The sequence below is a fragment of the Anser anser genome (assembly GCF_964211835.1).
Source record: "Anser anser genome assembly, chromosome: 24".
Lineage (NCBI taxonomy): Eukaryota > Metazoa > Chordata > Aves > Anseriformes > Anatidae > Anser > Anser anser.
The window spans coordinates 5,660,780-5,688,654 of NC_139745.1; the positions used below are offsets into that span (position 1 = coordinate 5,660,780).

A 27,875-nucleotide genomic window follows, 5' to 3' on the forward strand; every position below is an offset into this window, starting at 1 on the left:
AGGAGCTGGCTGCTCCGCAAATCAAACTAAAATAAAGCCTGCAAATAGCGGAAACGCGATGTGTAAACGTGCACAAGTTGAGAGATAGCAGGGGGCCGTCTGAGCGGGGAACAAAAGGTACAGGTAAAAATGTAAGTAGCAGTTTTAAATTGGGTTTTGGGTTTGAGTCAAGACAGATCCAGAAGAAATGTTTGCTTTTATATTGCCCGTCTCAAAACCACTCAAGTCACGCTAAGGTAGCACGGCCAGGCAGCTGGAGTGGCGGCAGATTTTGATGTACGCTTGTGCCATTTAATAACCGAAGGAGCTCAAATTAAGTCGGTTCTCAGAGATTTTAATGAAAAGTGGAATTGCCCATCATATTCCAAGAAGTTTTAAGCATATTACTTGCTCGCTTAAGTGTTTCTCTCATCAAACGGAAATAAGTTGGAAAGAGAGGAGTTTTGGATCCTCCACAATATCTGATGCAATCCAGCTACAGTCAGCATTTCACTGTTCGTTCCCAAGCCCTCCTCCAGTGAACTGCCAGGACTGAGCATGGAAGCTTCTTCCTTCCCCACGCGATCTGACTCAGGAGTGTCACCCCAACATAGTCACATTGCTTTTATTTAGGTCTTCTGCCAACAGTTACAGGGTAACAGACACTTGGGACTGCAAAGTCAAAGTTGCAAGCAAAAATCAGGACCAAGGCAAAAAAAATAAAAATAAAAAAAATAAAAATCCACAAAAGCAATCAAATCAAATATAAATACAATGTTCTGGAGCTCTTTAATCATACCGTTTTCTTTAATAAAGAGGTGGTTACGATCTTACAGTATTTTCTTTTGGCCTAATCCAAGGATTTTGTTACTCTTTACCAGTCTTAATTCCACGCATACAAAAAAAAAAAAAGTTGATATCCAACCTTTAAAATATAAGCCATATTTTCTTAATAAAATAAGTTTTGTGCTGCTGCTTGTTTAGTAAGTACTGTACATCAACTGTTCACGTCTATTTAACAAATGGACCATACGGAGTTCAAGCTAAAGCAAAAAAAAAAAAAAGAAAAACAAACACAAGAAAAACAACCCAAACAGAGTGTCTTGTCAACACCCTATGTACAGTTCAACACTTGCTCGTATAAAGGAGGTACGAAAGGGGCTAGAATTGAACACAAAAGCACTGGAGTCCCCATCAATTTTCTTTCACAACTATTGAAGTGCAAATCACTCAGGCAAGATATGAATTTCACTCGTTTATTGCTGTCCAGAGCTGTCTGGCTTCCCTTGCTGAAAGAATGACATTCTTTTATTTCGTTAACTAATTTTCCAAGAAGAAAACTTTCCACGAGGCAACGCTGAACACTCGGGCTTTGTGACACCAGGCATCAGGTCAGAGGCTTGCAAGCACCAGAACCCCCCGACTGCCCTGGAAGCTCTGGGGCGGGGGCTGTTTTGCCCCCACGCCCCCGTTACGTTCCGATAGGAGATCAGGGAAACAAACAGCATTCAACAACTGACAGGTAAATGAAAGTGATTCCTCTTCCCACAGGACTGCATGCACTTGGCGGTGGTTCCAGTCGCAGAAGGAACACGTGCGCACTGAGAAGGCAGAGACTCGGGAGCCGTTCAGGATGTTCACGTGGAGTTTGTGGCTAACTACAAGTCCTGATATGTAGCTGGGTTAACACCTATCCGCTAGGGGTACCAAAATGCACAGCACCTCAACATGCAGTTTTTCACTTGCATCTTGGACAAGAGAAGGGTAGAAATATCGAATGCTGGAGCCGCGCAGAAGGTACAGTGCATAGTCCATTATATAAAACATGCGGGTAACTCAAACCCCTCCTAAATTTCTTCAAAACGGAAATAGGGTTTAAAGGGCACAGCAGCTACTAGTTTGGCTTTTTTATTTATTTATTCAAAACCATGAAAACCCAACGCAGAGGGTGAAATAAGGGCAGAACATGATCTGCAAGTCAACAGCTGAGAGTTTCAGAAGCTGTGAAGCTTTTGTGTAGTTAAAATTGCTGTTAAAAGTAGGTGCTACATCAGCAAGTCTTCATTCATAGTTTTCTATGAACAGCCACCTTACAAATGAGTGCAAATCTTAAAGGTCCATTTTACATTTCAAGTCTCAAGGTTAAAAAAAAAATTGTTACAGAGCAACAAGCTGTTTCTGTAAATGCCCACGCTATCTCTTTTCAAATGGTTAAAAATGGCATGTGCTATGCCACAGCTACTAAAAGACATTTCAGAAGTCTAGACCCAACTAAAACACTAAAACAAAAAATAGAAACCAAAATACCTTTGCCCCTTGCTGCAGAGCAGCAATCAGGTGCTTTCCGTTGTAATGCTGGTGAACAAACTGATTTACAGAGAGAACCTTGGCCTAAACCCCGGTTTTATTCTTAGCGAGGGGCTTTCTAACACAACGTGAGCAGGTACAGCCTCTCTGAGATCATTTTGCTTTCAATGCACACAAGCCAGAATTCCGAGGATGAAATGGAGAGGTGCTGAATTTGTGTCACTATGCAGGCACTTGTGTAGAGGAATGTAGGCTTCTCATGTTGACACTTAGTGTTGACGCGTTCCCTGCTCTCTAAAAGCTTCCCTAAGAGTTGGCTACCCTACCGACCACGAAGAGTTCCTGGTCTCCTCCCCACCACCTTGCGGATAGACAGCAGTGGAGTTTGACACAAGGTGCAAAGGAGAATATGAGCCAAATACTGTAGTCTTGAGGACAAAATACAACTGTGCTAATGTAGGATCTTCACAGAAGGTGACATCAGTGGGCTCAGCACTTAGTTTGCATAGCATAGTGATGTCTTCGTTTTTCACAAATATGTTGCCCAGAAAGAAAACAGGTAGAGTGAATTCCTGGTGCTAGGACAGATTAATGGGCCAACATGACTACTGCTGTTTTCATGAAGGCAAGGCGAGTTCAAACATCGGAAAGTACAGAACTAAAAGATGTGCTTCTATCCACACGTACTGACAAGGGGCAGTGCTTGGGATAGATCTGCTTTGAAAATGTGTTCGCTCTTGGCAGTAAAATGGTGACAGCTCTTCCCTGAAAGAGCTTGGTAGGAGTGCACAAGTAATTCTTCCTCTTGAAGGAAGCGTTGTGCGCACCTTTCATATCAAAAACCAGATAATCTGCCCACCTGATATCGGTAATGAGTTGCTACTACTGCCCTGCTGTGCATAATGGTCATTCTGTGCAGCAAAATGAGTCTGAAAAGCAGTCACTACGTTACTGTTGGGAAAAAAAGTTTTTTTTTTTTCCTGTAAAGAACACAAATCAGTAGGAGTTTCCCCCATGACAATAATGAGGATTTCGCAATTCTGACTAAGGAACAAATGTGGTGTGCTTTCAGAAGAAAAACCCTGCGCGTGAAATCAGTGAGACCGTGACACGAAGAGCAGCAAAACCTAGCAGCAGACACGGTGCCAGTTTGGAGGTGCTGACGCTGGGGTACGCGGTACTTCTGAAAGCAGCCGGCCCAGGCAGGCATGTGTCGAAGGCACATGGTGCGAGGGAGATGGGTGCTGAGGAGTACCCCGGAGCTGCACGGACTGCAGTTTGTAACACTCACCGGACAGGAAACATGAGAAATCTCTGGCGCGAGCGCACAGCCTCAGGAAGTGCGGTGATGTAAACTCTGAGCATGTTAATGACTTGTGTATTTTGGCAACAGACTCGGTATCATATAAAAATAATGTTTAGTAAAAAAATCCCGGTGTCCATCATAGAAATTCAGGAAAAAAAAAAATTGATAGCGATTTCTGTCCTCATGGGATGACAATGCCCCCATTTGTCAGAAACAGTTTTAAATAACAAGTAGTACATTGGAAACAAAAATGGGTCAGCAGCCATTAAACGTGTCCTATATGAAAGTGCACATCTTTCAATGGAGTTTAACCACCATGAGGTTGTGATCTAACACAAACTGCAACTTAGGACCATAGAAATTAACTCCTTCCGATGGAAATATGGACCACCATCAAGACAAGATTACTATTTTCCTTACAAGATTAAAAACATTGAAATTTTGCAGCATCATAGTAAGGCACTCACCCATGGAAAAGTCTGTGACTGTTGCTTCAAGTGGCAGCAGCTAACTAGCTTTTAACACAAGGAAGACAGTTTTCAGTTCTGAGCTAAGTGCTAGGGTGCCTTACATTATATGGGGGGAATTATTCGGGGGCGGGGAACTGTTAGTGTTAGAATTCTCCTATAAACTAGTTGTTTTTTCCCCCTTAACCCATTAAAGCATCTCATATTCTAAAATATTAGTTTTATAAATCTAGTCTTCTGTTTTAAGGCTCTAAAAATCCCCTCCCCCCAACCCCCACAAAAAATACCTACCAGCGCCTGGTGGGCAACGGAGGACCAAATCCGCCATTTCACAGTCAGGAGTCTATAGTATTGCATCTTAAAAATGAAAACCTGCTTCCGCCTCCTGGGAGTTTTATCCCTTCCTTGAATGCCTTCATGTGTTTGGTCAGGTCAAAATTTTGCAAAGCCAGAAAAAATTAAAAAAATAATCAGTCTCTTCCAATCCTACGAAGGTGTTGGATCTTTCTGTCCCGTGGTGCTGGTCTCCTGCCTCAAATCGACGCTGCCTGCCCTGCAGTGATTTCTCATTGGAAAAAAAAAACAAGGTGTCCCAATGCTTCCTTTTTTGTATGGCTCCTACAAATCTGAAAGCTTTCTTGAGTGAGGTAACAAAAGTTAGGCTTTCAAGCAAAGTACATGGTACGTAAAGTGTCCTGATGAACCTGCACAGCCTTCGCCAAGGCCTGGGGGTCTCTGCCGTTGCTCTGTCCAGATATATGGCTGCCCTCGCCACTGAAAGCGCAAGAAAATCATTGTGTAATTATTTAATATTCCCCCCCAAGGCACACTGAGAAACCCCCTTGGACATCTGAGTCTGCTGTTCTGGACGCTGTCCGCACCTCTCCCTCGTGCTAAGCGTGAACTGTGCCCAGCACTGCGGTGATTCCAGCACCCCGAGGTGGCTGCAAATGCTCAAACACCCCAGGGATGCTCCCCCAAGTCCGGGATGAGATCGAGATGGGATCTGGATTTAACCCTCCTTGACCCCCATTTCCTCCTAGACTGGGACCTAAGAGGACGTAGCTACGGGCAGGTCTGCAGAGCTGCTCTGACCCAGCCTCTTTTGGACCCGAAGGCAGTGCACTCGTGCCCCGCTGCTCCTCCCTAGGGTTTGCCCTCCGTGAACCCGCAGGACCAGCCCGCTCACCTGTCGTGCTCCTTGTCCACGAGGTGGTACCGCGCTCTGAACGCCACCAGTCGGGCGTAGTACGCCGGGGCCGGGATGGAGACCGAGCGAGTGCAGCGCACGTACGTGTGGCACAGCTGGTACGTGAGGATTTGCAGCTCATCCGCCGTGAATCGGTTGTCATCCCAGAGCACGTAGTAATGGGACGGCCGGCTCGTACCCTGCCAAGAAAAAGGGAACGGTGTGAAATGAAAGGTGCTGCCCGTGCCTGCAGGCAGCTGCCTGGTATCCCGATCACCCTCCTCCCCGATCAAAATGAGACAGCAGAACAGCCTGAGCAGGAGAGAGGTCCGTGCTACCCTAATTTAAGAACCCCACATGTGAACAAGTACCGTGAGGCAGGAAAGCACTTTGCACTGACGTGCAAACCATGCCCAGGCACTGCTGGTGCTTCCGTGCTGCTTCCCCAGGCCCCTGCCACCGCACAGCATCGCGCGTTGTACCAACACAGAGCTCCCCCCACAGCTCCCCACCGAACCAGGCCAGCTCCCTGCTGTCCTTGCAGCGGGAGAGGATGCCAAAAAGCCTCTCTTGCGGAAACAGCTGTAGATTAAGTGAGTGCAATTTCTTCTGTATGGTTTCTGACTAATCTTGGCTGCCTGAAGAAGGGCAGCTGTAAAGCAAGCCGCCTCCTCCAGAGATGGCTGGCCCCAGCTCTCCCGCCCACGGGCAGACAACAGGTCCCTGCTGACAACCAGGCGCACCAGCAGGCCCAGCGTGCTCAGGCACCAGCTGACAAGCTGCTGAGCTGGCCGCTCCAAAGAAGGAAATTCTCAGAGGAGAGATCCTTGGCTCCAGGAGAGAAACCAAGCACACGCCACAGAACGCAGCGGCCACGCCACCTGGCACCTGCTAGCCCAAACCGCTGCAACGGCAGCTTGGAGCAAGTGCCCGTGTCTCCAGGGAGGGCCCCGTCAGATGCACGAGATGCAATCTGCAGCAACGACCAGAGAAAAACAGCAGCATCGCAACGGCCAGCTCTGCAGCACGGTACCTGAATGCCTGCATGACTGCACAAGTAGAAGTCGAACTCAAAGGGGTGGGTGATGTTTGTATCCACCGTTGTTCCGGCTGGGATGTTCCCACTCTTCCCAATCTACAGGGAACAGAAAGAGAGATCCAAGCACTGCACAATTTGAGTATTTCCAGCTGCCCGGAGCACCGCCTGCAACACCTGCTCTGCATTAGGGCCACAGCACAGGGTCCCCCAGCTCAGCATCTCTGTTTGAGAGCACCATGCACAGCCACTCCGCTCGGAGGGAACAGAAGCAGCTCATCCCGCTCTGCTCCCTGCCCCAACAGGCCTGCCAGCATTTTCTGCAAGCATCAACACCAGCCATGACATAGACAGAGAGCACACTACGTAAAAAGGCAGGCAGGCAGGGTGAGGGCTGGGCACTGGCCCATCCCACTGCAGAAATGAGGATTAAGTGAGTAAAACTCCAGGGATCTCTGCAGAGAGAGCACACTAGAGCCTTTGATTTAAGATACCGGGGCTTTTACGCCCTGGTCAAAAATGGTCCTTAGTTCCCAAGATTAAGTCTTCATGCTCAGGGAGAGCCAGAGTCTGGTTAGACGAGATTTAAACCCTAAATATAGATCAGAGAGTTACTGCACAGCACACACAAAGCACACATGAACTAGCTGTGAGCAAGCAAGGGGTTATTCATCCTGTCACAACGTCAGTGGCTACAGCTATCACCAAAACAACAGATGTTTTCAAGCTGACAGAGGCTATTTCAAGAGAGTCACCAGGATCATCAGCACCCAGTAACTCATAATAACAGCAAACAGCTGTCCGGGTTTCTAGAAGCAGCCTAATCCACATGGATACGGGAGTCAATTGAGCAGCAGATTTTATTCAAGAAAGTGCTCTGCCTGCCAGCAACGAGCTTTCCGCTCGGCAAAGTCCAGGGCTGACTCTCCCTAAAAGCTGGCGATGAAACATCCCCCTCCGGCCCTGCCGCTCACCCTCTCGTTCTTGTCTGCGCAGAAGAGACGGGTGTGATGCCTTTTCTGGACGACGATGTAGGTGATGCCAGGCTGGTAATCCTTTTCCAGTTTGATGCAGGCATCGCGGATCGCTAGGAGCTCGTAGTGAAGGATCTGGAGAGACAAGCGCACACGGAGTGAGCGGATGCAGCAGCTGGTTTCTGCACCCAGCTGTCCCTGCCCGCCCTCAGGGAAGCCACAGCAGCCAGCGCAGGGTTAGGCAGCAGCGCAGGGACCAAGAGATCCGATACCGTCATCCACGAGCATTTGTCAGCACTGCGCGTCCCCAGACACAAGTGGAAAAAGAGGAGAGTGCTCAAAGCTAGCCTCGGGAGATGCTTCAAAGCACCGACTGCCTGGTGCCCTCGTGCTGCCAAGCACGTCCTCGGTGACTGCCAGATGCCCAGCACCGGCTCCGCAAGGCTTTGGCCCAGCTCCCGCCAGCCAAATCAGCCCAACACCACCAGCACGCACAAAGCATTTCAGCAAAACCTTGCCATTTCAGGCAACAGAAATGCTAGTGAGGCAAGCTCGGGGCCTTAAAAAGACCCTTCCCTCCGGCTGCAGGCTGGCCTGCTGCCCCACAGAGCTGCACGCCCCAGCTCTGCCGGCCGAGGGGGATGCAAGCGGTCCTCACCTGCGGGAGCTGCCCCTCGGGAACACCGTCACGGTAGAAGATGATCCTGGTGGGTTTGAAGCGGGTGGATTTGTAGAACTGGATGAGGAGCTCCCTCACCATGTAGGACAGGTCCTCGATGATTTCCTGGCGAGGCCGCTGCACGCGCACCGTGGCACAGTACCGGCTCGGGTGGGCGTCCATGCTGCCCACAACCTGCAGGGACAGAGGCGGGCCAGGCCGACGCGTTACCAGGGGAAGGACGGGGGAGCTGTGGGACTTTCCCAGCCTCTGACTGCTTCCAACACCCACAGCTGGCCGTGGGCAGCACCCTGAGCTCACAGATCAGGAGATGGGACAGCAAATACCATGAAGACAACTGCAGCCCAGAAAGGACAACCCTGGTGGCAGCCACATCCCAGTTTCATGCTCTGCAGTGCCCTTCGGGGCATTTACAGGAATTCCCAGTGAGATGGCTGGGCTGGCACCACTGAGCCACACGGGGCTGTTACTGCTCTGTCCCTGCTCCTGCTCAACAGCAGAGGGGTGAAGGGGGAGTGGGGCTACAACTCCTCTCCCTCCATCCCTCACTTGAGGCTTTGGGCTTCCACGAAGGGCAGCTCAGCCCGAACCCTGCTCTGCTGTCCCACCAGGGCAAGGACACCCCCAGGTACAAAACCCCACCATCGCCGTGCTGTAAAAGCCGCTTAGGTCTTTATTACAGCAAGAGCAGGGAGCTCAGCCCTTACCTCTCCAAATGTGGCAAGAGCACAGCCGCCCTGCCCATGCTGGGGTGCCGGGAGGTCTTTGCCCAAAAGGTGACCGAACCCGGTCAATGTTTGCAAAGAGCAGCTGCCAGCATCACGTCCCCGTGCCCCGCTCCGCTGCAGGAGTCACCCAGCGCAGCCCGGCGCTCCGGAGGGGAGACCCCGAAGACGTCAGGCACGGAGGCCGAGGGCAGCCAGGCTCAGCCATGACGCAGGGGTGGGGGCACAGCGTGAGTCACGGTGCCGAGGCGGGTTTTAGCCCACGCTGTGACACGCTGCCACGCTGCCTGGGCGCTTTGCTGTTCTGAGGCCAGCGGGACACTGCTGCGTGGTCCGCATCCCGCCCACCCGAGCAGGGAAAGCACCGCAGCCACACATCCTCTGCGGTGCTGAGCCCATCCCACGGCCCCCACCCTCAGCACGGGTTTCGCTTTTGCTTAGCGAAAGGAGCTCTAGGTTCTGGGCTGCTGTCAGAGCTGAAACGCTCAGCAGAAACATTTCCTTTAGCCCTAGCAATGAACCCTTTCCTATCGTCTTATTAACAACGTGTCGAGAAGAAGGTTAAGGCCAAGTCTATACCCTTCTCCTCCCCTGCAGCTCCGAAAAAGCTTTTACAAAAATCAAGGAAAACAAAACAAACCACAGTGGTCCTGTACAGAAAAACACAGAAAGTGTTTTCAGAGTGGAAGCACCGCCGCCAGGAAACAGACTGCCCTGTCCCACCCACACCTATGAGCAAACAGCCAAAAGCATTTCCCAGCCCCTTTTAATTAAGAAAAAACCACTCCTACAGAGACATTTGCATGCCATGGAAAACCTGAGCTATGAGTCCTGGAAAGCTAAGAACTGAATAGGAAAATGCTGACATGCTTAATTAAAACAGATGCTGTGAGAACCTGACACTCGCCTTCACTGCGAGGAGCACAAGGACAACGTCCTGCAGGCTCCCAAAGGGCGCGCGCTGCCAGCCAGCCCCACCGGCAGCTGAGCGTCGCATCACTCCGTGGATGCTCGTTATTTGCTTGGGGTAAATAAGCAAAGTCACCCCATTTCTCCCCCCCCATCTCCAGTCCCTGCTCTCCCTGCCGGGAAGGTGCCTCCCAGAGCTGCTGTGCAGCCAGCACCGAAGCCTCCAGCCCCAGGGAGCACAGCAGCAGCACCGAGCTCCCCGCAGGCCCTGTCCAACCGGGCCCGGCACATCACGAGCCCCATCTGCTGGCAGCTGCCAGCTCTCCCGGCTGCTGCCAGCTCTCCCAGCTGCTCCTCAAAACCACAGCTCCTCCGTGAAGAGGCAGGAGGGGACTGGGGCCCGCAGGAAGCCCCAGGCAGAGCCTGTGTCATGGGAGAACCCCAAGCAAGCCCCAGGAGTAGGATCCCCTACAGTGGCACCTTCAGGTGTTTCCCACCTCCCCGAAGTGGGATCCAAGCACCCTACAGAGCATGGGGCCACCCTGAGAAGTGTCACCATGGGGACAACGGTGATATGATACAGCCTCTTCACGGACACACAACTCCTGTTCCAGCTCCTGCCTCCCTTCAGGGCTACCAGACACTGAGCCCAGCCTCGGGAAGGGACTTACGGCTGTTATGGAGGGTTTCTTCCCATCTCCTGCTGGCGGGTGAGTGACGTCGGCCCCGAGGAAGATCACGGGTTGCTGAAAGACTGCAGAGCTGGTGGGAAGGGAGAGAAAGCAGCAGTCAGCCTTTTGGGGCATCTCAGGGCGATGCTCAGCCCAACACAGATGAGCAAATTGTACAGAGGACGCTGTGATTCTCTGGGCTCTAGCTTGGGCACTGGCACATCAACAGCTTGCTACAAGGCGAGATGAGCTCGCCTACATTTCAGATACTTTACAGAGCAGCCCGTGGGTCCCCTCTTCCTCAGGGAAGGCCATGCTGGCAGCACTGCGACGGCCCAAAGGAAGGCAGGCCACGAGGGATGTTGGAAACGAGCCCTAAAGCTGCGACAGGCAGCAGCTATACGAACCGCTGGTGAGGCACAAGGATGTTGTTGATCCCGCCAAGCTTGACGTTGATCTTGAGGCAGAGGTTGGAAAGGGTCTGCGGGGAGGTTTTCACCACGTTCTTGACCTGGACGCACTGCGTGGCCATTCCCAGGAGGGTGTCCCCAACACGCTTCACCTCAGCTGCAGGCAGAGGAAGCACGTGAACAGGCAGGCAATGAGCAAAGCACAGCTTCCAGTGTTACCCTCCAAAATCGGGGGAGAAAGCGGGAGGGCAGAGCCAGAGCAAAACCCTTCTCGTCCCCCTGCTTGCCCCTGCCCCAGACGCACCATACACCGGTGTTTTCCCCGGCAGGATGACAATGATGAGCTGAAGCCCTGAATAGGTGTTCTTGAGGTGTCGAAACATGGGCTCCACGCTGTCTGCACCCTGGGCGTATTTGCAGAAACAGGGTTGGCCTTGGATCGGCATCCCTGCATCCTTGGAGATCTTGCGCAGCTGGTCTGTAAAGTTCCTGCGCGCGGGAGGAAAGAGAAGTCAGCCCCTCTGCACCGCAGCACGGGACAGAGCCGGGCCCACCACACCACCACAACTGCAATCTTACAGCATCCAGCAACCCCGAGAGGGATGGCAAAGGGAAGTCACTGCCTGTCTCAGCAGCACGTGCACTGCACGGGGAACACAAGCACAAGACGACCAACAGGAGTTGGAGTGGAGTGACCCCTGCCTGGCCGTCCTCTCCTCATGCTCTTACCCACTGTAAGAATTTTTCCTAAGGACTGAAGGAGCTGTAAGCTACTCCCATTAAGATGATTTCAGAAGAAGAAGGAGCAGACCTGTTCCCTGGGACCGTTGGTTTCTAGGTGACTGCAAAGCTGATGCTGCAAGCCTTCTCTTACCAAACCAGACAACGTGCTCTGGTGTGCGCAAGCTCTGCTGCACTCCAGGTCACCAAGGATAAATCTGATGCAGGGAGAGCCACAGGGAGCACAGGGCTCCCAGCTCTGCCAGGAGCACTCCCCCAGCCCAAAGGAGTGGCAAGAGGAACGCTGTGTCACGCCCACCTGCACCAAGTTCCTGCAGATGTAGAGGCTTTGAGCTGCTCCAAACCATCCCAAAACATAACGGTGTTAAACGGAGCCAAAAGAGCCAAACCAAACGCTCGCCTCGATGCATCCGCCCTTGGTCAGGGGACACCTGGGTCCCCAGCAGAACCCCAGACCAAGGTGACTGTTTCTCTGACTGAAACTCTTAAAGTACAAAGGAAACCACTCCACGGTAAATCTGAAGCGGGATAGAAAGTTCATTTGATAAATTAAACTCAATTTTGAGCTCTCGGGGTATTGCAGAAACTTTTAACTAAATATCCCTCGTAACCCATCCAACTTCCCCTGGAGGGAATTCAGGTCAGAAGAGCCCAATGCAGCGTATCTGGCTTTATGGCTGACACCATCAGAGCAAGAAACTGCAGCTACCTGCTGCAAAGAGCAGACTGCGGAGAGACTGACTGTCAGTCCACGTGTATGAGAGTGATGATGTGCTAACTTTAACCTGGCAGGCTTTGCGATGGCTCAGGGGCTGTTTGCAGCCAGGATAAACAGTCAGGCACTGTGGATAAACTAACAAGGAACAACACTGAACACCCAGTCCGGACCTGGATCAAATTTGTACCAGCAAGCAGTTCAGCCGTGCAGAGATCCGATATCTGTGATAAGGGAAGTGCAGCCTGGGGCTGGGAACAGCAGGGTGGCTGCCCTGCACGCCAACACATCTCCCTCTGCCTCTTCCCACCCTCGCGGGCTGCCCGTTTCCTTACTTCAGCACCTCTTCTCGACACTGCTTCTGCGGGGCAAAGCAAGCAATCGCCCAGACTTTGATCTCAATGCCGTTGTAGAACTGCTTCCCTCGCATGTCCCACACGCCTTGGTTGGGAGTTGCAATGGCCCGGTTCTGCAAGGCAAACAGACGGTCAGAGCGCTGAGAGGCCGCGTCCCGCGAGGCAGGGAGCGGGACCGCCTCTGGCCCCACGCCGGCAGCCCTTGGGGAGCGCACGTGTCGTGTCTGCGCTCCCCATCACGAAGCTGCACACCCTCGAGAGCCGAAAGCAGCTCCCCGCACCTTTAGGGACTAGCACGGCACTCAGCCACAGTAATTCAGAACCTTCGCTGCTCCGAGGTGATGGAAAATAGACCTGAGCTCTTCTCATGCAGCACCACGAGGCAGCGGGTCCCGGGCAGCCATGTGTCCCTCTGGGTGTGGGCGCAAACCCCAACCACACCTCAAACACGCGGAAGGATGACCAAGCCTGACTCTGAATACCCCTCTCTCTTTCCACCCACTTTCTTGTCACTGCATTACTTTTGCCTCCAACTTTCAGACGAGTCATATTGAGAAACACAAAACAAACAAAAAGACACAAACAAATCCAAGGCACTCTGAAAAAAATTCCAGCTCTAACCCACAAACCTGAAGGCAGCACAAGTTTTAGTTAAAACCGGGGTTTTTATGCTGCGAAGGCATCTCTGCACAACACATCTGAACACCCCCAGCACAGCCCTGCTTACCCTGCCTCCGTACTGCAGGATGGGTGCTGGCAGGACCCTCCCCGTCACCTCCGTCATGTCATCTTTCACCTTGATCCCAAACTCCTGAATATACGGATCCAGGTTGTAGCTGGCATTCTTCATCTGCACAGGGAAGGAAGGGCCAGTGGGAGGGAATGAGACCAGCTGCTTCATCCCACACAGCGTTCAGCTGACCGGGAAACACGGGCATAAAATATTTTCTCTACAGCGCTGAAGTCCTCTTTGTAAGGAGAGGGGAAGCGATTTAACAGAAAGGGCCAAATTCTGCCCTCCAAAGTGACCCGGGGGCAACCTAATTTTGAACGAACTGACCAATGCAGCCAAGAGCAGAGCCTGCTCCTAAGATTTAAGGCTTCAATGGGAAGGTTCAGACTGGCAAGACGCTGTTATCAAACGTCGCAGGAGGAATATCAAATGTCCCTGGCTTCCAAAGCCCAGAGACATTGGTTTGGATAACAACAGGGCCATTAACCAGATCCTGTCCGTCCACTGCTGGAGCCAGGTTTATCGTTCCCCTGCTCGCCCCAGGCAGACCTGGGGACACAGAGTTCCCGTACCACAGGCTGATAATGCACAGTCCCCACGTGTCTGGAGCTGAAGTCATTTCTCTAATTTGTTTTTCTATTTTTAGTCCCAGCTCCCTTTGTGTCAGGTTCCATCAACGTGAGGACCTGAATTTGCTGCACGTGTGTTTCCACGGTCACTCTGAGCTGTGTTCTCCTGTACAAGCGACCATTACAGGCACCTCTGACAGGGGATGCGGTAAGAGGAGAGGAATAACCAAGCCATTAATCCCACCAGCATCTCTTAAACAGGCTGAAGCTGCCTTCTGCAGGGCAGCTCAGGAGCAGGACCAGAGCCAGGCACTGTTCCACAGTGCCCCAGCCTGCCACCGGAGCCCAGCCCGACAAAGAGCCCCCGGTGCAGGGGCACGTACCAGGCGGCTGATTTCCTCCTGCCTGTCTGGGGCAGACCTGGCCGTCGCTTTTATCATGGTTGACGTTTGATTGTCTGTGAGCTTCTTGATGCACCGCTGGCCTGCCACGATGTTACACACCTGCACGCAGGGGAAAGAGAAGCAGCCACGTGTTAGGAACGTGTGAGGCATGGAGAACCACAGCCGACCTGTCCCATGGGTGCAGCACTCAGACCCGGCAGCCAGCCCCAAACCAGAGGTGATGAGCCTGCAGCGGCAGGAAAATGGCATCTTTACAGCATGGTCTCACCCCTCACTTCTTAAAAACGCCTCTCGCCAGGTCAGCGCTGTGGCAATTAACACCCATTATGCATTAGCTGCAGAATATTGTCATGCACCTGCCACCAAAGGCCGGAGGCCGCTGCCTTTGCTTTTCACGGTGCCCAAAAGCCGGGGCGCCCAGCGGTGCGGAGCTGGCACTCACCTCCAAGGGCAGGTACGTGTGCTTCTGCTCCTGGCCAACCTGGAGACAGGGTAGGTGAGGGTATTTCAGCTGCAGGTTGTATTTCTGCTTAAAGTACTGAGCCACTGTGCACTCCACTGTCTGACCGCTCTCCAGCTGCAGGGGAAACCTGGCAGAGGCAGGACACGAAGGATGCACCTACTCAGAACAGACACCTCCACACCTCAAGCACTACTTAATCTGGCTGGAAGGAAAGGGAACTGGTAGGCTCCCACCGTGAGCTACCACAAAGGAAAAATAAAAAGCAGCTACCACAAAGAAAAAATAAAAAGCAGAAGAGCAGCATTTTCAGAAATCAAGAAAGGAATACTCCGATCCCAGCGTGAGACTGAGGGCCCTAAATAAAGCTCTCCCTCACTAATCCTGCTAATCAGGGTAAATGTTTATTACAGGACATGCCACACATGCCACCGCCAGGTACATAAATACAGCCACACTGGCACTCACAAGGGCTTCTGTGCTTGGTGCCCTCTTTGGGAGCTGAGCTGAGCTACAAAGGTTAACCAGCTCCTGAACGCTTATAGGGGTGAGGAGAGCATGACGGGCAGGAGGAGGTACAGCTCACTTTAAAACTAGGAAAAAAATTAAAACTTCCCCAATGCAGGGCTGGGGGGTTCTGGGCCATCAGTAGCAGGAGCGTGTGATACCCAGCCTCACCCAACACCACCAGGAAACGGGGATGCAGCACGGAACGTGCCCGCCCCGCACACTCGCCATCCCAGTGTCTCCCCTTTCCTGCCAGCGCCGGGCTAGGCAGAACCTGCCCTGGAAATGCCCACGGGCTGCAGACAGCAGGCAGCTCGGCACCGGGGATACCTCTGCCTCCCCCCGTCCCTGATGGGTGCTGCAGAGCCCTGTGGGGGTCTGTGGGGAGCGGCTCAGCCCCGGAGAAGCATGGGGTGCACTTGGTCTGCAGCCCCCCAACACAGAGGGGGCTCCCTGGCCCAGCCTCCTCCCAGGCACGTGCAAATAATTTAAAGGCAGGGGATTGCTTTATCCCGACAAAGCTTTTGCTTTGGCAGCGTCTATTTTAAGCAAGAAGAAAACCAAACTCAGAGGTAAAAACTAGGACAACTCCTGGCATGTCAGCTCCCGCCCTCTGCAGCGCGCTGCCTGCCAGACAAAGCATCCTCCTCTCCGCTCCCACCCTCTGCATCCCGCTCGTGTTCACGGCGCATGACAGCGCGGTGCGAGCTGCTGCGCGCAGCACTGCTGCAGAGCGCAAACACACCGCCTTTCCCTGTCACAGGCTGGAGCTTCCCCCTCCAGCTCTCCCTAACACCAACAGCAGCTGCTAGAAAGGAGAACAGCTCAGATTTTTCCACGGGCATCTTCCCACCCGCCTTACGTCTGGTGGCTGGCCGGCCGCCTGGTAACGTTACACACGCGGTATTTCCTCTTCATCTGCCCGCAGTGGGTAACCTCCACCTTCAGACCTGACGCGAGACAGAAAGACACAGCAGAATCACTGGTAAATGCGGGAGCAACTCCCTTTTGCCCAGCTTCCCTGTGACGCTGCAAACACCTTCCTTAAATAATTAACCGTTTGCAGAGCAGGCAGGCTTGCAGATGCCTGTGAAGTGCAGCGAGGGAGGCAACAGCGCCCCAGGAGGCATTTTAAAGGTGCAACCCCCGCGTCCCCTCCCTTGGTGCCGGGGCTGGGTGCAGGACACGAGCTGATTTACGGAGGTCAGTGTTTGTGGCAGTCCCCTAGTGCCACCCCAGGGCTCTACCTTTGATCTCCTTGGTGAACCGCACTCTCTGCGAGTCTGTCAGTGGCTTCGGTTGTTCGTCGATGTTCCGGATATCCAGCACCTCGCACATGAACTCGATGACAGGCTGGGCTTTGTAGAAGGCCGTTGCAGACACTGCAGGACAGATACCACGATGAGTCTCTGCTCTCCTCCAGCAGAGGGACCTGACCCAAGAGCAGGCCAGATGCAGCCTCCCTGAACACATCCAGCCCCGCTGCTGCAGTTCCCCACTGCAGGCCCCCAACTCCACCACATTCAGCACCGGAGATTTGGCTCCCACCGGACAGACCCTACATGAGAAGCCCCCAGCCCAAAGAGATGCTGGGACCTGGCCTGTGCTGCTCTCTGTGAGCAAATGTGACTGTGCTGTGCATGCTGGAGAGAAAAAGTGTTTATACTGGCATGAAAAATACATCACCGTCAATGTTGAGCATCATCTTCCACATGGCAGGCCTGACGGACTGGTGGAAGCCGAACCAGACCTCCCTGCCGCCTCCCAGGGGGTGGTAGTAGCCTTCGGGCGGGGAGAAGAAGGAGCGGCCGACGGGGGTGTACCTGCAAACCGAGGGAACAGCACGTCAGACAGCAGGCACCGACCACGAAGCACCCCCAGCCCGTCAGAGCCATCGCTTGCCCCGTTGGCCCTGCCAGCTGCACGCCCCCATTTATTTCTCTTGCAGGAGCATTTGCGGCGATAGCACCACCGCCAGTGCCAGACAAAGCAGCCTCCCCAGAGTCCTTGAAGAGCATTCCCAGCCACAACGGCCTGCCAAGGACAGCCAGCTCCCCCAGCACAGCCCCTCCCCAGCACATTTGGTGCCTCCGGGGGACGCGGCAGAGTCCTGCCTCCCCCAGCGCCCACCTGCAGCCCCCCCAGGTGCCGGTACCTCATGGAAGCCAGGTGCCTCATCGCCACATCCAGCGCCTGGACGGACTCCAAGGGGACGGGGATCTGCCCGCTCACCAAGGCTTCGTGGAGCATGCGCCAGCTCACAATGGCCATCCACTTGATAGAGACCTTAAATATCCTGTCCTTGCCTTCCCCTGGGATTGTCACCTCAAAGTCAACCTGGGAAGGGAAGGGGAGCGATCACGGCATTGCCACAGGACTTCAAGGCCACAGCACAAGGAGACACAGGTTGTTTTTAGTGGGTTAGGGTGCACGCGGCACATCGTGCATGCCTGCATGTGGTCCCCCTCTTACCCTCTCGTTTCCAATAGGTAAGGCCGTGACCGTGTAAATGTTTTTCTTCCCATCGTAGACTGGTTTTCGGTCTCCGAAGATCTGAGGTTTGAAGTGTTGTACCATGTACTCCACGACCTCCCTACACAGACAAGCAGAGGCAAGAAAGAGGGACACAGGGGAGAGAGGAGCAAGGTTTGTTTCGCCAGCTTCTTCACAGCCCAACACCTTTTGTGACCTGCCAGGTCCTGAGCTTCTCCGCCTGGGGCACCTCCGGGCTCTCGCTGCAGTGCTGCGGGCCAAGGGATGGCGGGGCCAGATCTCTCCCAGGCAAGAGGGCCCCCACACGAACACCCACGTGCCTCGCTCCACGGCTGGTTAAATCAGTTTCAGCAGAACAAGTTTACACAGCACGCGGCAATGTGCCCCCACGCGCACCGGAGCTGGCTGCAAAGCCGCCGTGCTTGCCAGCAGGGCGAGAGGGAGGGACTCGCTTCCTGCGAGCACGGGCTGCCAAGAGCACAGGGAACAGCAGCTCCAGCATCTGCTTCGCTGGCCTTCGAGGGGAGGCCGGGGGCAGGAGGGGAAGGGGAGTGAAAAGAGCGACAAAAAGCTAAAAAATAAATAAAAAAAATAATTAAAAAAAATTAAAAAAAAGCAGGCAATGGCCTGAGATCTGGGGCTTGCTATTTTTAAAATACGTGACTGTTGCCAAAACAGCACAGCTGCTTTGAAGAAGCAGGGGACTGTGGTAAGGTTCAGGACCTCCTAAGCTATCAGGAACAGGAACAAACGCTGCTGCGCAGATGCAGCTCACGAGGTTCAGCCATCTGCGGACGCTGGGCAGCGCCGCAAGCCCAGCACAGAAGGGCTCCAAGCGCACAGGGCTGAGAACGAACCGACCGCACCTGGCACTGTCCAGGCCTGCTGGGCACGAGCACGGCTTCCTGCAGGGCCCCAGCACCACTTCCAGCACTGTTTTACCACCCCAGCACAGAGAGAGGGCAAAGGCAGCCACAGACAGTGTCACCCTGGTGATTTCCACCGCTGGAGAGGGACAAAGGCACTTATTGTGTCCCCACAAGGAAACTGGAGGTGGGAAGCGAGTGCCAAAACCTCTAATACTTGCCTTACCTGTTGACTCTGCGTGGACATTTGTCGGGTTTGATATCCACTTCATAATGGTACACATCGATCTTGGGAATGTCCACCTCAAAGTAGTTGGCTAAGAGCTTGATGGGCTTCCCAACGGTTCCTATCCCGGGCCGACGCGGCGCCTGAAATACCTGCTGCAAGGGTGGCAGGTATGCGCCTGCAGCTGCGGGGAGACAAAACGGGGGTCAGGAGGGCTGGGAGAAACTCCAGCACCCGGTCAGATGACACCGAACCCACAGCCCTCCATCACCGCACCCCAAACTCACACCCAGGGCGCGAGGCAGCAGCTGCAGACCTGGGACCACGGCAGCAGGGGGTGGAAGGAGCTTCCCCGGGCACCACAGCCAGCCGAGCTGCCACACGGCAGCACCCGGCGCCCTGCTCCTGCCCTGCCTCCGCCAGCCGCTCCGATGTCAAACCGCCTACCCAGCGGGTAAATAATCTCCACTTTGCATTAGGGCAAGTAACTCGAACAGGGCCGCGTGTGGCAGCCGCACAGAGCTCGGAAGGAGCAGAGGAACAAATCGCACGTCCCATGCCCAGGCACACCTACGCCCTAACGCCTGAACTCTATTTTCTGACCAGAGGCTGGCGACAGAAGTTTGCTTCTCCCGACGCCAGGAGACTTGTTGTGCTTCGCTTCCACGCTACAAGGGCTTTGAAAGCAGCCAGCACGCTGCCTCCTCGCTGCGCTTCACCTCCCGCTTCACGCGAGGAACGCCGCGATCTGTAAACAAGCGGGACAGCAAGAGAAACTCTCCAGCTCTCGGGTTTTAAAGCAAGGACGGCCTCGGCCCAGCCGAGAGCCCTCCGCAGGCCTCCAGCAGCAGCAACCTTCACCCGCTCATCCGGCAGAGGCCGGCACGCTGAATTAGTGACGATGCGCTTCGATCAAGGCCAGGCCTTCCACGGCTGCCACTTGTTTTCCTTGCCCGCAGCTCCTCGGGGCGGCAGCCCCCGGGCTCCCTGTCCCGCAGCGCCGGGCAGGCTGACCCTCGCGATAGTGACACCAGGGACGCCCCACGTTGGGCTCTGGGGACCAGAGCGCTTTGGGACCAAGAGAGCTCTAAATACAGCCCAGATCCCAACAGCGCCGAGCAGGGGCACGGAGGCACCGGCCCTGCGGGGTCGCAGGGCCCCGGGGGACTCTGTTCTCAGCCCGTTACCTGTTACCGTGCCTGCGCTGCGTTAACGGCTAGATTTTGCAGGGTAACATTGCTTTGATTTCATACGGGTTGGTAACGATTGCATTTCGAACTCCAGGTCACAAAACAACCCAACCCCAGCACCCGAACTTTCTTTTATCCCTTCCTCCCTCCCCAGTGTGCAATCCTCAGCTGCTGTTCAACAACAGCAGTCAGGTCGGCGAGGAAGGCGAACTCCAGGGAAGGCGCTGCTACAAAACGGAGAAAATGAAAAAATATTTTGATGAAAACCTCCTCTGGATTATGGGAGGTAGCCAAAAATAATCCCAGTGCCCACACCCATTAAAAGGGATGCACCAGTTTTTCCTCAAGGCTTGTTACAGACACTCACTAATGAAGTTCTGGAGCTGAGGACGAAGGGACGGGTGCCAGCACGGCACCGTAAGACTGAAGTGCTTTTCTAAACTGACAGCACCTTTGGACTCAAAGATACCTTAAAATATTGCCAAAGGAACATTCAGCACTGCTGCTTTTTAAACACGATCTGCCCTTTCCTGATCTGTACCTATCCCCGTCCGCATCTTTTATTTGTTCCTCCAAACCTAGCGAGGTCTTCAGCCAGCTGGGCCGGGTGCAGGGAACGCAGCCTGTGAGATATTCAGAGCACTCCATCTGGATGGCCAACTGTCAAAGCCAGCCCCCAAACAGCATCCCAGCTCCAATTTGGGATCCGTAACACATGGCGCTCTTAGCACCCCTCGCTCCCCTCCAGTTTCCTTTTAAATCCGAATTTCAATCCCAGGCTAAACGTACCAGATACAAGAGCAGCAACCTGAACTTCAAACTTGCTTTTCAGTTTTGCACCTGACCTCTGCAAGACTTCTCTGGATGAAATGCCACCAGGACCCTGCGTGTTTGCCCCTGCCGCCTTTGGTCTTAGCCAGCAGCGATGCCCGGCAGACCCAGCTGATTTCATTTCAAGCCTGCGAAATCGCGTCCCGCTGCTGGTGTCGGCGCCTGGCCAACCAGCCGCACCGCCAGCTCTTTGCTTTTGCTTCTGAGCCGGTGAGCCAGGAGCCCTGCGCTGCCCCCATGCGAAAACTCACAGGGGTGTTGAACACCCTGAGAGGCAATGCCGGGCTGCAGACGGACAGAGGAGAGAGGGATGGACGGGGAAAACAGGGCTGGAAGAAACCTCGCTCCGCAGAAACCCGGCACCCCAGCTGTGCCATTCGCCCACGGGTTGCAGAGGGCATCGGCCATGCGGCGACTCGAGCAGCCCAACAAGCACGATGGGGATCTCCGGGGCTGACGCGGGGCTCGGGACACCTGCAGGGGCTCCCGGCAGTGTTGGAGCGCGGCGGTTCCCTGGCCCCTGCAGCTCCTCGGGCCGGGGAGCGCAGCCGCGCACCGCAGCCTCCCCGAAACAAAAGGGCGAGCTGCGCTCCCGAGGCGGCTCGTTTTAAGAAACCGATTTTTCTGATGAGCTACTCGCAGTGAAATTCGTGTCTCCACACGACGAATATTTCTTGGCAATCACCAGCTCCCTGGCTGCGAGCTGATGCATTTTTAAACCGTCGTTAGCAATCAACGAGGTATTTGCCAGAGCTGCTGGAGCCTCCGCTTCCCTGCTCTGCCTTTGGAGCACGAAGCCGTGCGGGCCCTCGCACGGCGCGCGGGCAGGATGCAGCTCTCCTCCGCCTCTCCGGGAGCCGTGCTGCTCCTCGGCAGCTGTCAGGGCTGGCATTCGGTCATTCCCTCTCCTGTTCGGGACCTTCTGATCCAGGAGATGATCCCAGAAGCTGTGCACGTGCAGGATGGCACCTCCTGGCGTCTGTGGCTCCCTCTCCTCTTGCTTTGCCTCCCCGAGGAGGCAGGGGAGCAGCCTGGAGGCACCGTGGCTCCAGGAGAGGAGCCGAAGCAGCTGGGGAGAGCAGGAGCAGAAGCGTGGTGCAGAACGGGATCCACACAGAGCTGTCGGGAGCGTGCGGGCACCTGCCCCACGTGGCGTCCTCGCAGCCTCCACCTTTCCCAAGGCACCCCGGGCACCGCCACACAACACACCTCCCAAAGCCCCCTCCAGCGCAGCACCGCACAGATCGGTCCATAAATAACGCCCTCCCACACAAACCCTTCCACCTGAGCATCTCCAGGTGCTTTAGGAGCATAAACCCTCCCAATTAAGACCATGAACCACGGATTAAGGAGTCAGCCTCGAGCAACGCAAGAGCTGCCTCAGAAGCTCGATGCAAGCCACGAAATACTGCAAACGCGGCGACACTTAACCGGACATCCCTGCTGCAGAGAACAGCGCCGCGAGAGCAGGGCAGCAGCGGGATGCTCCATGAAGATGAGGGCAGCAAGCGGGATCAGCGTCAGGGATGGAAAAGCCGAGCCAGAGGGTTTTATTTGGTGCCTGCAGGCCGCCGGGGTCCTTGAACGCGAGGAGCTGAAGCAGTCGGGCGCAGCAGCACGGCCCCGGGCTCGCCGGACAGGGTCGCGGAGCTCTCCCACCCGCTGCAGCCCTGGGTTATCGCCTCAGCCCGCCAGCAAAGGGCGGCCAACAATTGCTTTCCCTTCCCAAATTCCTTTGAGATCCCAAGCCTTTCAAAGAAGCCGTTAGCTCCCGGTGTTAGCTCCCGGCCTGGCGCAGCGGTGCTGCCCAGGACACAACTATTTATAAGCGCGGTAACGCCCGGGCAGGGGAGGAGACGAGGGCGATGCAGCACCCGAAGGCACCCGGCAGCCCCGAACCCCTCCAGCCGGGCTCCTGCCCCTTCAACCCACGTGGGAGAGACCCCAAAATCCTCTGGCGAACCTGCCCTGGCCTAACCCTTCCCCACGCCACGTCCCTGCCCTGCTGTGCTCGCTGCCTTGCTGCAAATCCCTCCTGAGCCCCCCAGCTCCATCGGCCTGTCCCAAAAGCCGCTCCCCACGGGCCACGAGGACACGGCACAAAGGGAGCAGGAAAGGGGCCAGTGGCGAAACGCGCACGAGTCCCCCCTTTGGTAGAAGGAGCCTGGTTATAAAAAAAGCGACCCAAACAGCCCGGAGACAGAGGGGTTCCTCTGCATACCTCAACTCTCCATGGCAAAGCGGCGCAGACTCCCACTTTGTCATGTAAATGAGCGCGCCCAGGGCCAGGGGCTGGAGGGCGAGCGGCGGTGGCGCCGCACAATGCGGCCAGTGAGCGGGATAAAATCCGCCTGCCATTATAAATTCAGCAGCCGGCGAGGAACCGCGGGCTTCGGCACACAAAAGCCGCGTCCCGGGGCCGCGCCGGCGGCGTGGCGGGAGCCCCCTCGGCACCGCTGGGCTGGGAGCGGCGAGGGCAGGGCCGCCAAGGTGAAACTGCGTTTGGGGCGCTCAGCGCCGGGACAGGCTCCGTTCCCGTTATTTATTGTACCGGCCGGCCGACGCGACCCGCTGACCAACAGCTGCCCGCGCCGGGGCGAAGCTGCCGGTGGAAAGGCATGAAATTACCATGTCATCTAAATCCTCTCCGCCGCCGCATTCAGACGAGAGGCCGGGAGAATGGGGCCCGAGACAAAAGGGAGTTTTATCACCGCAGAGGGTCTGGGACGGCCCCCGCCCCGCGGCCCCCTCCCCACGCACCCACGCCGCAAAAACGGAGCCAGGAATCCGAGGAGAGCGAGCAAGGTGGTGGGGAGTATGCAGGGACGTGCCTCCGGACACGCGGCGCGGCCCGTCCTCGGCCCGAATAAACCCTAAATCAACCCCACGCACCACCCCAAGAAGGGAAAATTCCCCGTCAGAAGGCAAAGCAACCAGCAGGAAAGTCAACTGCAGCGGGCAGACAGTGGGGACAGAGCTGCCGTTCCTGCCTTGCACGGACCTGAGCAAAACGTACGAGAAACGCCATCCACAGGGCCTGGGGACGTTTCTCCCGGTGTCCCCAGGCCAAGGAGCCACCCTGTCCCCACCAGAGGCCCCGGGCAGCCCCGTCCCGCTCGTCCCCGCAGATGTGCGGCCCCATCTGCACCCGCCGCACGTCCGCGAGCGCCGCGCGGCTCCCGGCAGCTCCGGCACCTGTTCTCCCCGCTGCCTCCCTCTGCCCCGTGCAGCGGGACGGGCTCCAAGCAGTGACATTCGTTAGCTGCTGCCCCGGAATAGCCAGCTGGAAACGAGACTTTTCATTTCTGGAAACGGTACAGCCAAAAAAAAAAATAAAAAATGGCGATTTCTGGGTGCTTCAGGCTTTTCCTTCCCTCTCCCCCTCCGTTTTTAAAGGATCCCCGCTCCTCCAGCGTTAGCGTTCTTCCAAAAGCCAGGTTTTCTCCATCTAGCCTCTTCTGACACGCACACGCGCTCCCAATTTCCGAAGTTACCACCTCCAGAAGCAGCAGCTCCGAGCGGGCAGGGCAAGACAGGACCACAGGGAGCCCGGAGCGCAGAAGGCGCTCTCTGTACCTCAGCTCTGCGCACCCAGACGTCCGCGCCCGCTGACTCCCCGCCACCGCGTCACCCCGCGCCCGGCCAGGTTAGCGCTGCTGCAGCCGCCGCTCGGCTCGATGCCACGCCGGGTATAATTAGAACATGACCACACGGCAGGCGGAGGGCTCCAGCCGGACTCGCAGCGTTAAACCCGTCCCCGCGCCCCAAAGCTGATTTTCCGAAGGGAGACCCCAACCCGCCCCCCCGGCCAGGTGCTGCTCCTGGCCTGCGGCTGCGTCCCAGAAATACCCCGAAGCTGTTTCCGATCTGTTTTACTCTGGCATTTACTTTGGAAAGCAGCCTGCTTCTTTGTATCCCCCGCACCCAGCATCTCGCTCTGCAAAGGGCATCGTTCCGCCACGTCAGCCCCCAGCTTGGGAATCGCAGGTGATGAACCCGAAAGCCTCGGGTTCAAAATCTCCCCAGCGCCGGGAGGGCGCGGTTCTGCCCTGCGTCAGCCGAGGGGCGTGCAGCCCTGCAGTTTGGGGAAAAGGAGCCAAACCTATACGGTGTGCTTTCCTTGCTCCACCAAAAGCTGCGTTTCAAATTGCTAACACTTAACGAAGCCTATTACACTTTATTTTCCAGGAGTCCCGTCAGCCAAGATGCCCACGCAACCCTGGACAAAGGAAATAATGCTGGAGATGTTGGATCCTGGCTGGATTTAAAATCACGTACTACAGCCCCTCAGCGGGATGCTGGCGAAATCCCCGGCTTCCAGCACCCCCGGAGAGGAGTTTCATACCTGTGTCTGGCTGGCTCTCACAGGGAACCTACTGGTGCTACCACAAATCCATCACAACTACCGTTAACAGGTGAGGCTTTTTCTCTCCACGCTGCTGTTAACAGGGATTATGAACCAAATTCTGTGTTTCTGGGGCCAGCAGTGTGGAATCAGGGGCTCCAGCAGCACAGGCACAGCCCGGTGCCTCGGTGGCATGAGCCGACCCCCAAGGGTTGTCCCCCCGAACCAACCCCCCAGCCCCGCACGCCCACCTTTTTGTGCCTCTGACCACACCAAGGCAGCCGTCAGTGGGAAAACCAAAGTCCCCAAACCCAACTGCAGCCCAGCGGGCAGCTTGTCCCTCTGCCATACCGCCGCAGCGCCCAGCAGAGCCCAGATAGCTGGAAATTCAGATATTTCTCCCGGAGTCCCCAGGCCAAACATGCGTATTTGTCTCTCGAGTGGAGAGGGGCCAACGCCTAGCAGCCAGCACCGCTCTCCAGGCTCTCCTCCTCCACAAGGGCCGCTCGTCCAGTCCCTTTCAGCACCGACCACGAGCCCGGGGACTCCACTACCAGCGCCTAGAAAGGGCGGCAGATAACATCTCTCCGGCCTCTTCCAGGAGGGTTTCACATGCGCTGGTGTAGACTTTCCAAGCACAAGCGAAGAAAGTGCACATCTGTGAGCAGCAGACAAAGAAAGCCTCCAGCTCCTGATAAAGGGACAGGACAAAGGCAAGGACAGCTTCGCCTTCACGTTTCGCTGTGGCCACGCGAGAGGGCACGTCCTGTCTGTGGGGCAGCCCCACGGACCCCGCAGTCCAGGAGCTTCCCCTAAAAGAGGTTAAAACCCCTGCTACAGATCGCAACACCGCGCTGCCGAAAAAAAAGCAGCGCCTTTCTACCCGATTTGTCTTCCTTTCAACGTCTGCCATCTTAATAATTTGACTCTAGTTTGTTCTTCACTGGGTTTAGAGATTGACTACAGAAGGAGTTTAAAGATAAATTGTACGTGCTATGTCTTGAGGCAAGGTGCTTCTCCTGGCTTTGTTTCTTGCTACAATCCCATCCCAGAAACACGCACATGTGAGTTCATGCTTCCTGAAGATAAAGAGATCCAACAGACAGAACAGCTTCGGGTTTTTTGCTGGGTTTAGCACAGGAAGACAACTGTTAAGATTAACAGCGTTTAGGAAGTTTGCAAAGGATAAAGAAAACTAAAAGTTGGGGGAAAACCAAGTTTAGCTTTTAAAACCACCGCACGCATGTTCCTCCCCCAGCAGCTGCCTGTACGTCTGAAAATTTCCCAGGTTCCCCTCTGCTGCCTTTCCAGACATTTTCATGTTCAGCACATCCGAGCGTGGTTTTTTTTTCCCCCGTGCGCTTTATTATCCTGACAGGTTACAGCTCCGGCATTATTAAAGCCTAAACGCAAGGCCCGCACCACACCGAGGAGACCGTCAGCAGGGGAAGGGGCTGCACAAGGCAGGCGGGCGGCGCGGCGCTCATCCTGCTGACACAGGACAAACATTTCCTGGCCCGCAGGGTGACCCCGGCGGCGCGGTCCCACTACAGCCCCGTGCGGGAGAAGAGCCTCGACGAAGCCGGCTTCCCACAGCCGGATTTTGGGGGAGAAAAGGGCAAACTCCCAACAAAGGGGCATCAGGGCTTCGTTCGCAGCGCAGCCCCAGTGCAGAGACATCAGCTGGGCCTGAACCCCGGCACGTCCCCATCCTCCCCAGCCCATCTGAGAGATTTCAAAGCACCTTAACAAAATTACTGAAGGCTGACAGCGCGCGTGTCGGGGCGTGAGCTGTGCTATCGGCGTTTCCCAGACGGAGCCGGGCTGCAGGGGCACCATCGCCCCGGCCACGCCGTGCCAGCCCCGCGCTGATCGCCAAATCACGGTCTCCAGGAGGCCAACACATCGGCACCACACGCACCGCTCCGGCGGCCAAAAGGTAACGTAGGCGCGTAGGTACCTCCTCGCTAGGCTTCAATTAAACGCGTTAAGAAAAAAAAAAAGGACACGGCTCGATTTTAAACACGCGGGGGTTTCGTCTCGGAACCGCAGCACGTTGCGGCGCGCACCGAAGTCGCCGGCACGCCGCCCCGCGCAAGGCCAGGCCCCCGCATCGCTCCCCTCCCGGGCTGAGATAGCCAAAATCCAGCCCCGTGGCGCAGCGGGAGCCTGCGCTGCTCACGGCTGGCACCGGAGCATCTGGCACCGCCACGGCCCCGCTGCGTGAGCCCGGGGAGCCCCGGGGGGGGGGCCGCGGGGAGCTCGAGGCGGAGGCCGGGAGCCCCCGCTTGGAACCGGGGGAGACTCCGGAGCTCAGCCCCGGCCCCACAAAGCTGCAACGGGGGGAGACGGGGGGCTGAGGGACGGGGTGTGGGGCGCGCACACGCACGGTGCTGCTGCTCCGTGGGGAGCGGGCACCCCCCGGGGCTGCCCCATAGCCCCCGGGGCAAGCCCGCAACCCCCAGGGAAGCGCCACAACCCCCTGGGCAGCCCCACACAGCCCCCTCGCCCCCCAGCTCGCCCCCTCGCCGGCTCCCCGGTCTCGCACCCGCAGCCCCCAGGGGGGAGCGCGGACAACACCTCCCGTCCGCGGCGTCCCCCCCCGCGGCTCCGCCTCCCCACCGACCTGCTCCCGAGGGTCCCGCTTCCATCCCATCCACGCGGGGCTCCGCTCCGAGCCGGGGGCCGCGGGCAGGGCCGGGCAGAGGCCGGGGCTCGGGGCCGGGGCCGGTGCCGCACCGCCGCCGCCTCACGCCGCCACCCAGCGCGCACGCGCCGCCGCCCGGC

At 56.0% G+C, this 27,875-nt stretch overlaps 1 protein-coding gene across 3 annotated transcripts; it reads right to left on the reverse strand.

Annotated features, from left to right (window-relative positions):
* Window positions 1–319: 319 nt before the first annotated feature.
* Window positions 320–27,874, reverse strand: AGO1 (argonaute RISC component 1). Of its 3 annotated transcripts, XR_014575239.1 has the most exons (20): window positions 27,715–27,874; window positions 18,723–18,906; window positions 17,610–17,730; window positions 17,293–17,474; window positions 16,824–16,960; window positions 16,385–16,519; window positions 16,000–16,087; window positions 14,613–14,760; window positions 14,150–14,269; window positions 13,192–13,314; window positions 12,444–12,577; window positions 10,957–11,141; window positions 10,650–10,809; window positions 10,243–10,333; window positions 7,917–8,111; window positions 7,259–7,393; window positions 6,282–6,383; window positions 5,249–5,448; window positions 4,351–4,833; window positions 320–651 (listed from the first exon to the last, which is right to left on the reverse strand). XR_014575239.1 is itself a non-coding variant. In XM_083810443.1 (19 exons), the coding sequence occupies exons 1-19, from the start codon at window positions 27,737–27,739 to the stop codon at window positions 4,725–4,727; spliced, it is 2,574 nt and encodes an 857-aa protein (XP_083666569.1). In that variant the 5' UTR covers window positions 27,740–27,874; the 3' UTR covers window positions 320–4,724. The 3 variants fall into 3 exon arrangements, 2 of the variants coding, with proteins under 2 accessions (XP_083666569.1, XP_083666570.1); XM_083810443.1 differs by having other exon boundaries at window positions 320–4,833; XM_083810444.1 differs by lacking the exon at window positions 27,715–27,874 and having other exon boundaries at window positions 320–4,833; window positions 18,718–18,887.
* Between the last annotated feature and the right edge of the window lies 1 nt (window position 27,875).

Bases quoted from the DNA above. Each gene is read 5' to 3' on its own strand.
- AGO1 (XM_083810443.1), bottom strand. From the start codon at position 27,739: ATGGAAGCGGGACCCTCGGGAGCAG. The intron at 16,088-16,384 runs GTAGAGCCCTGG...GTCTCGCGTCAG, and splicing joins GTTCACCAAGGAGATCAAAG to GTCTGAAGGTGGAGGTTACC. The intron at 8,112-10,242 runs GTAAGTCCCTTC...CTGTCCCTGCAG, and splicing joins AGAAACCCTCCATAACAGCC to GTTGTGGGCAGCATGGACGC.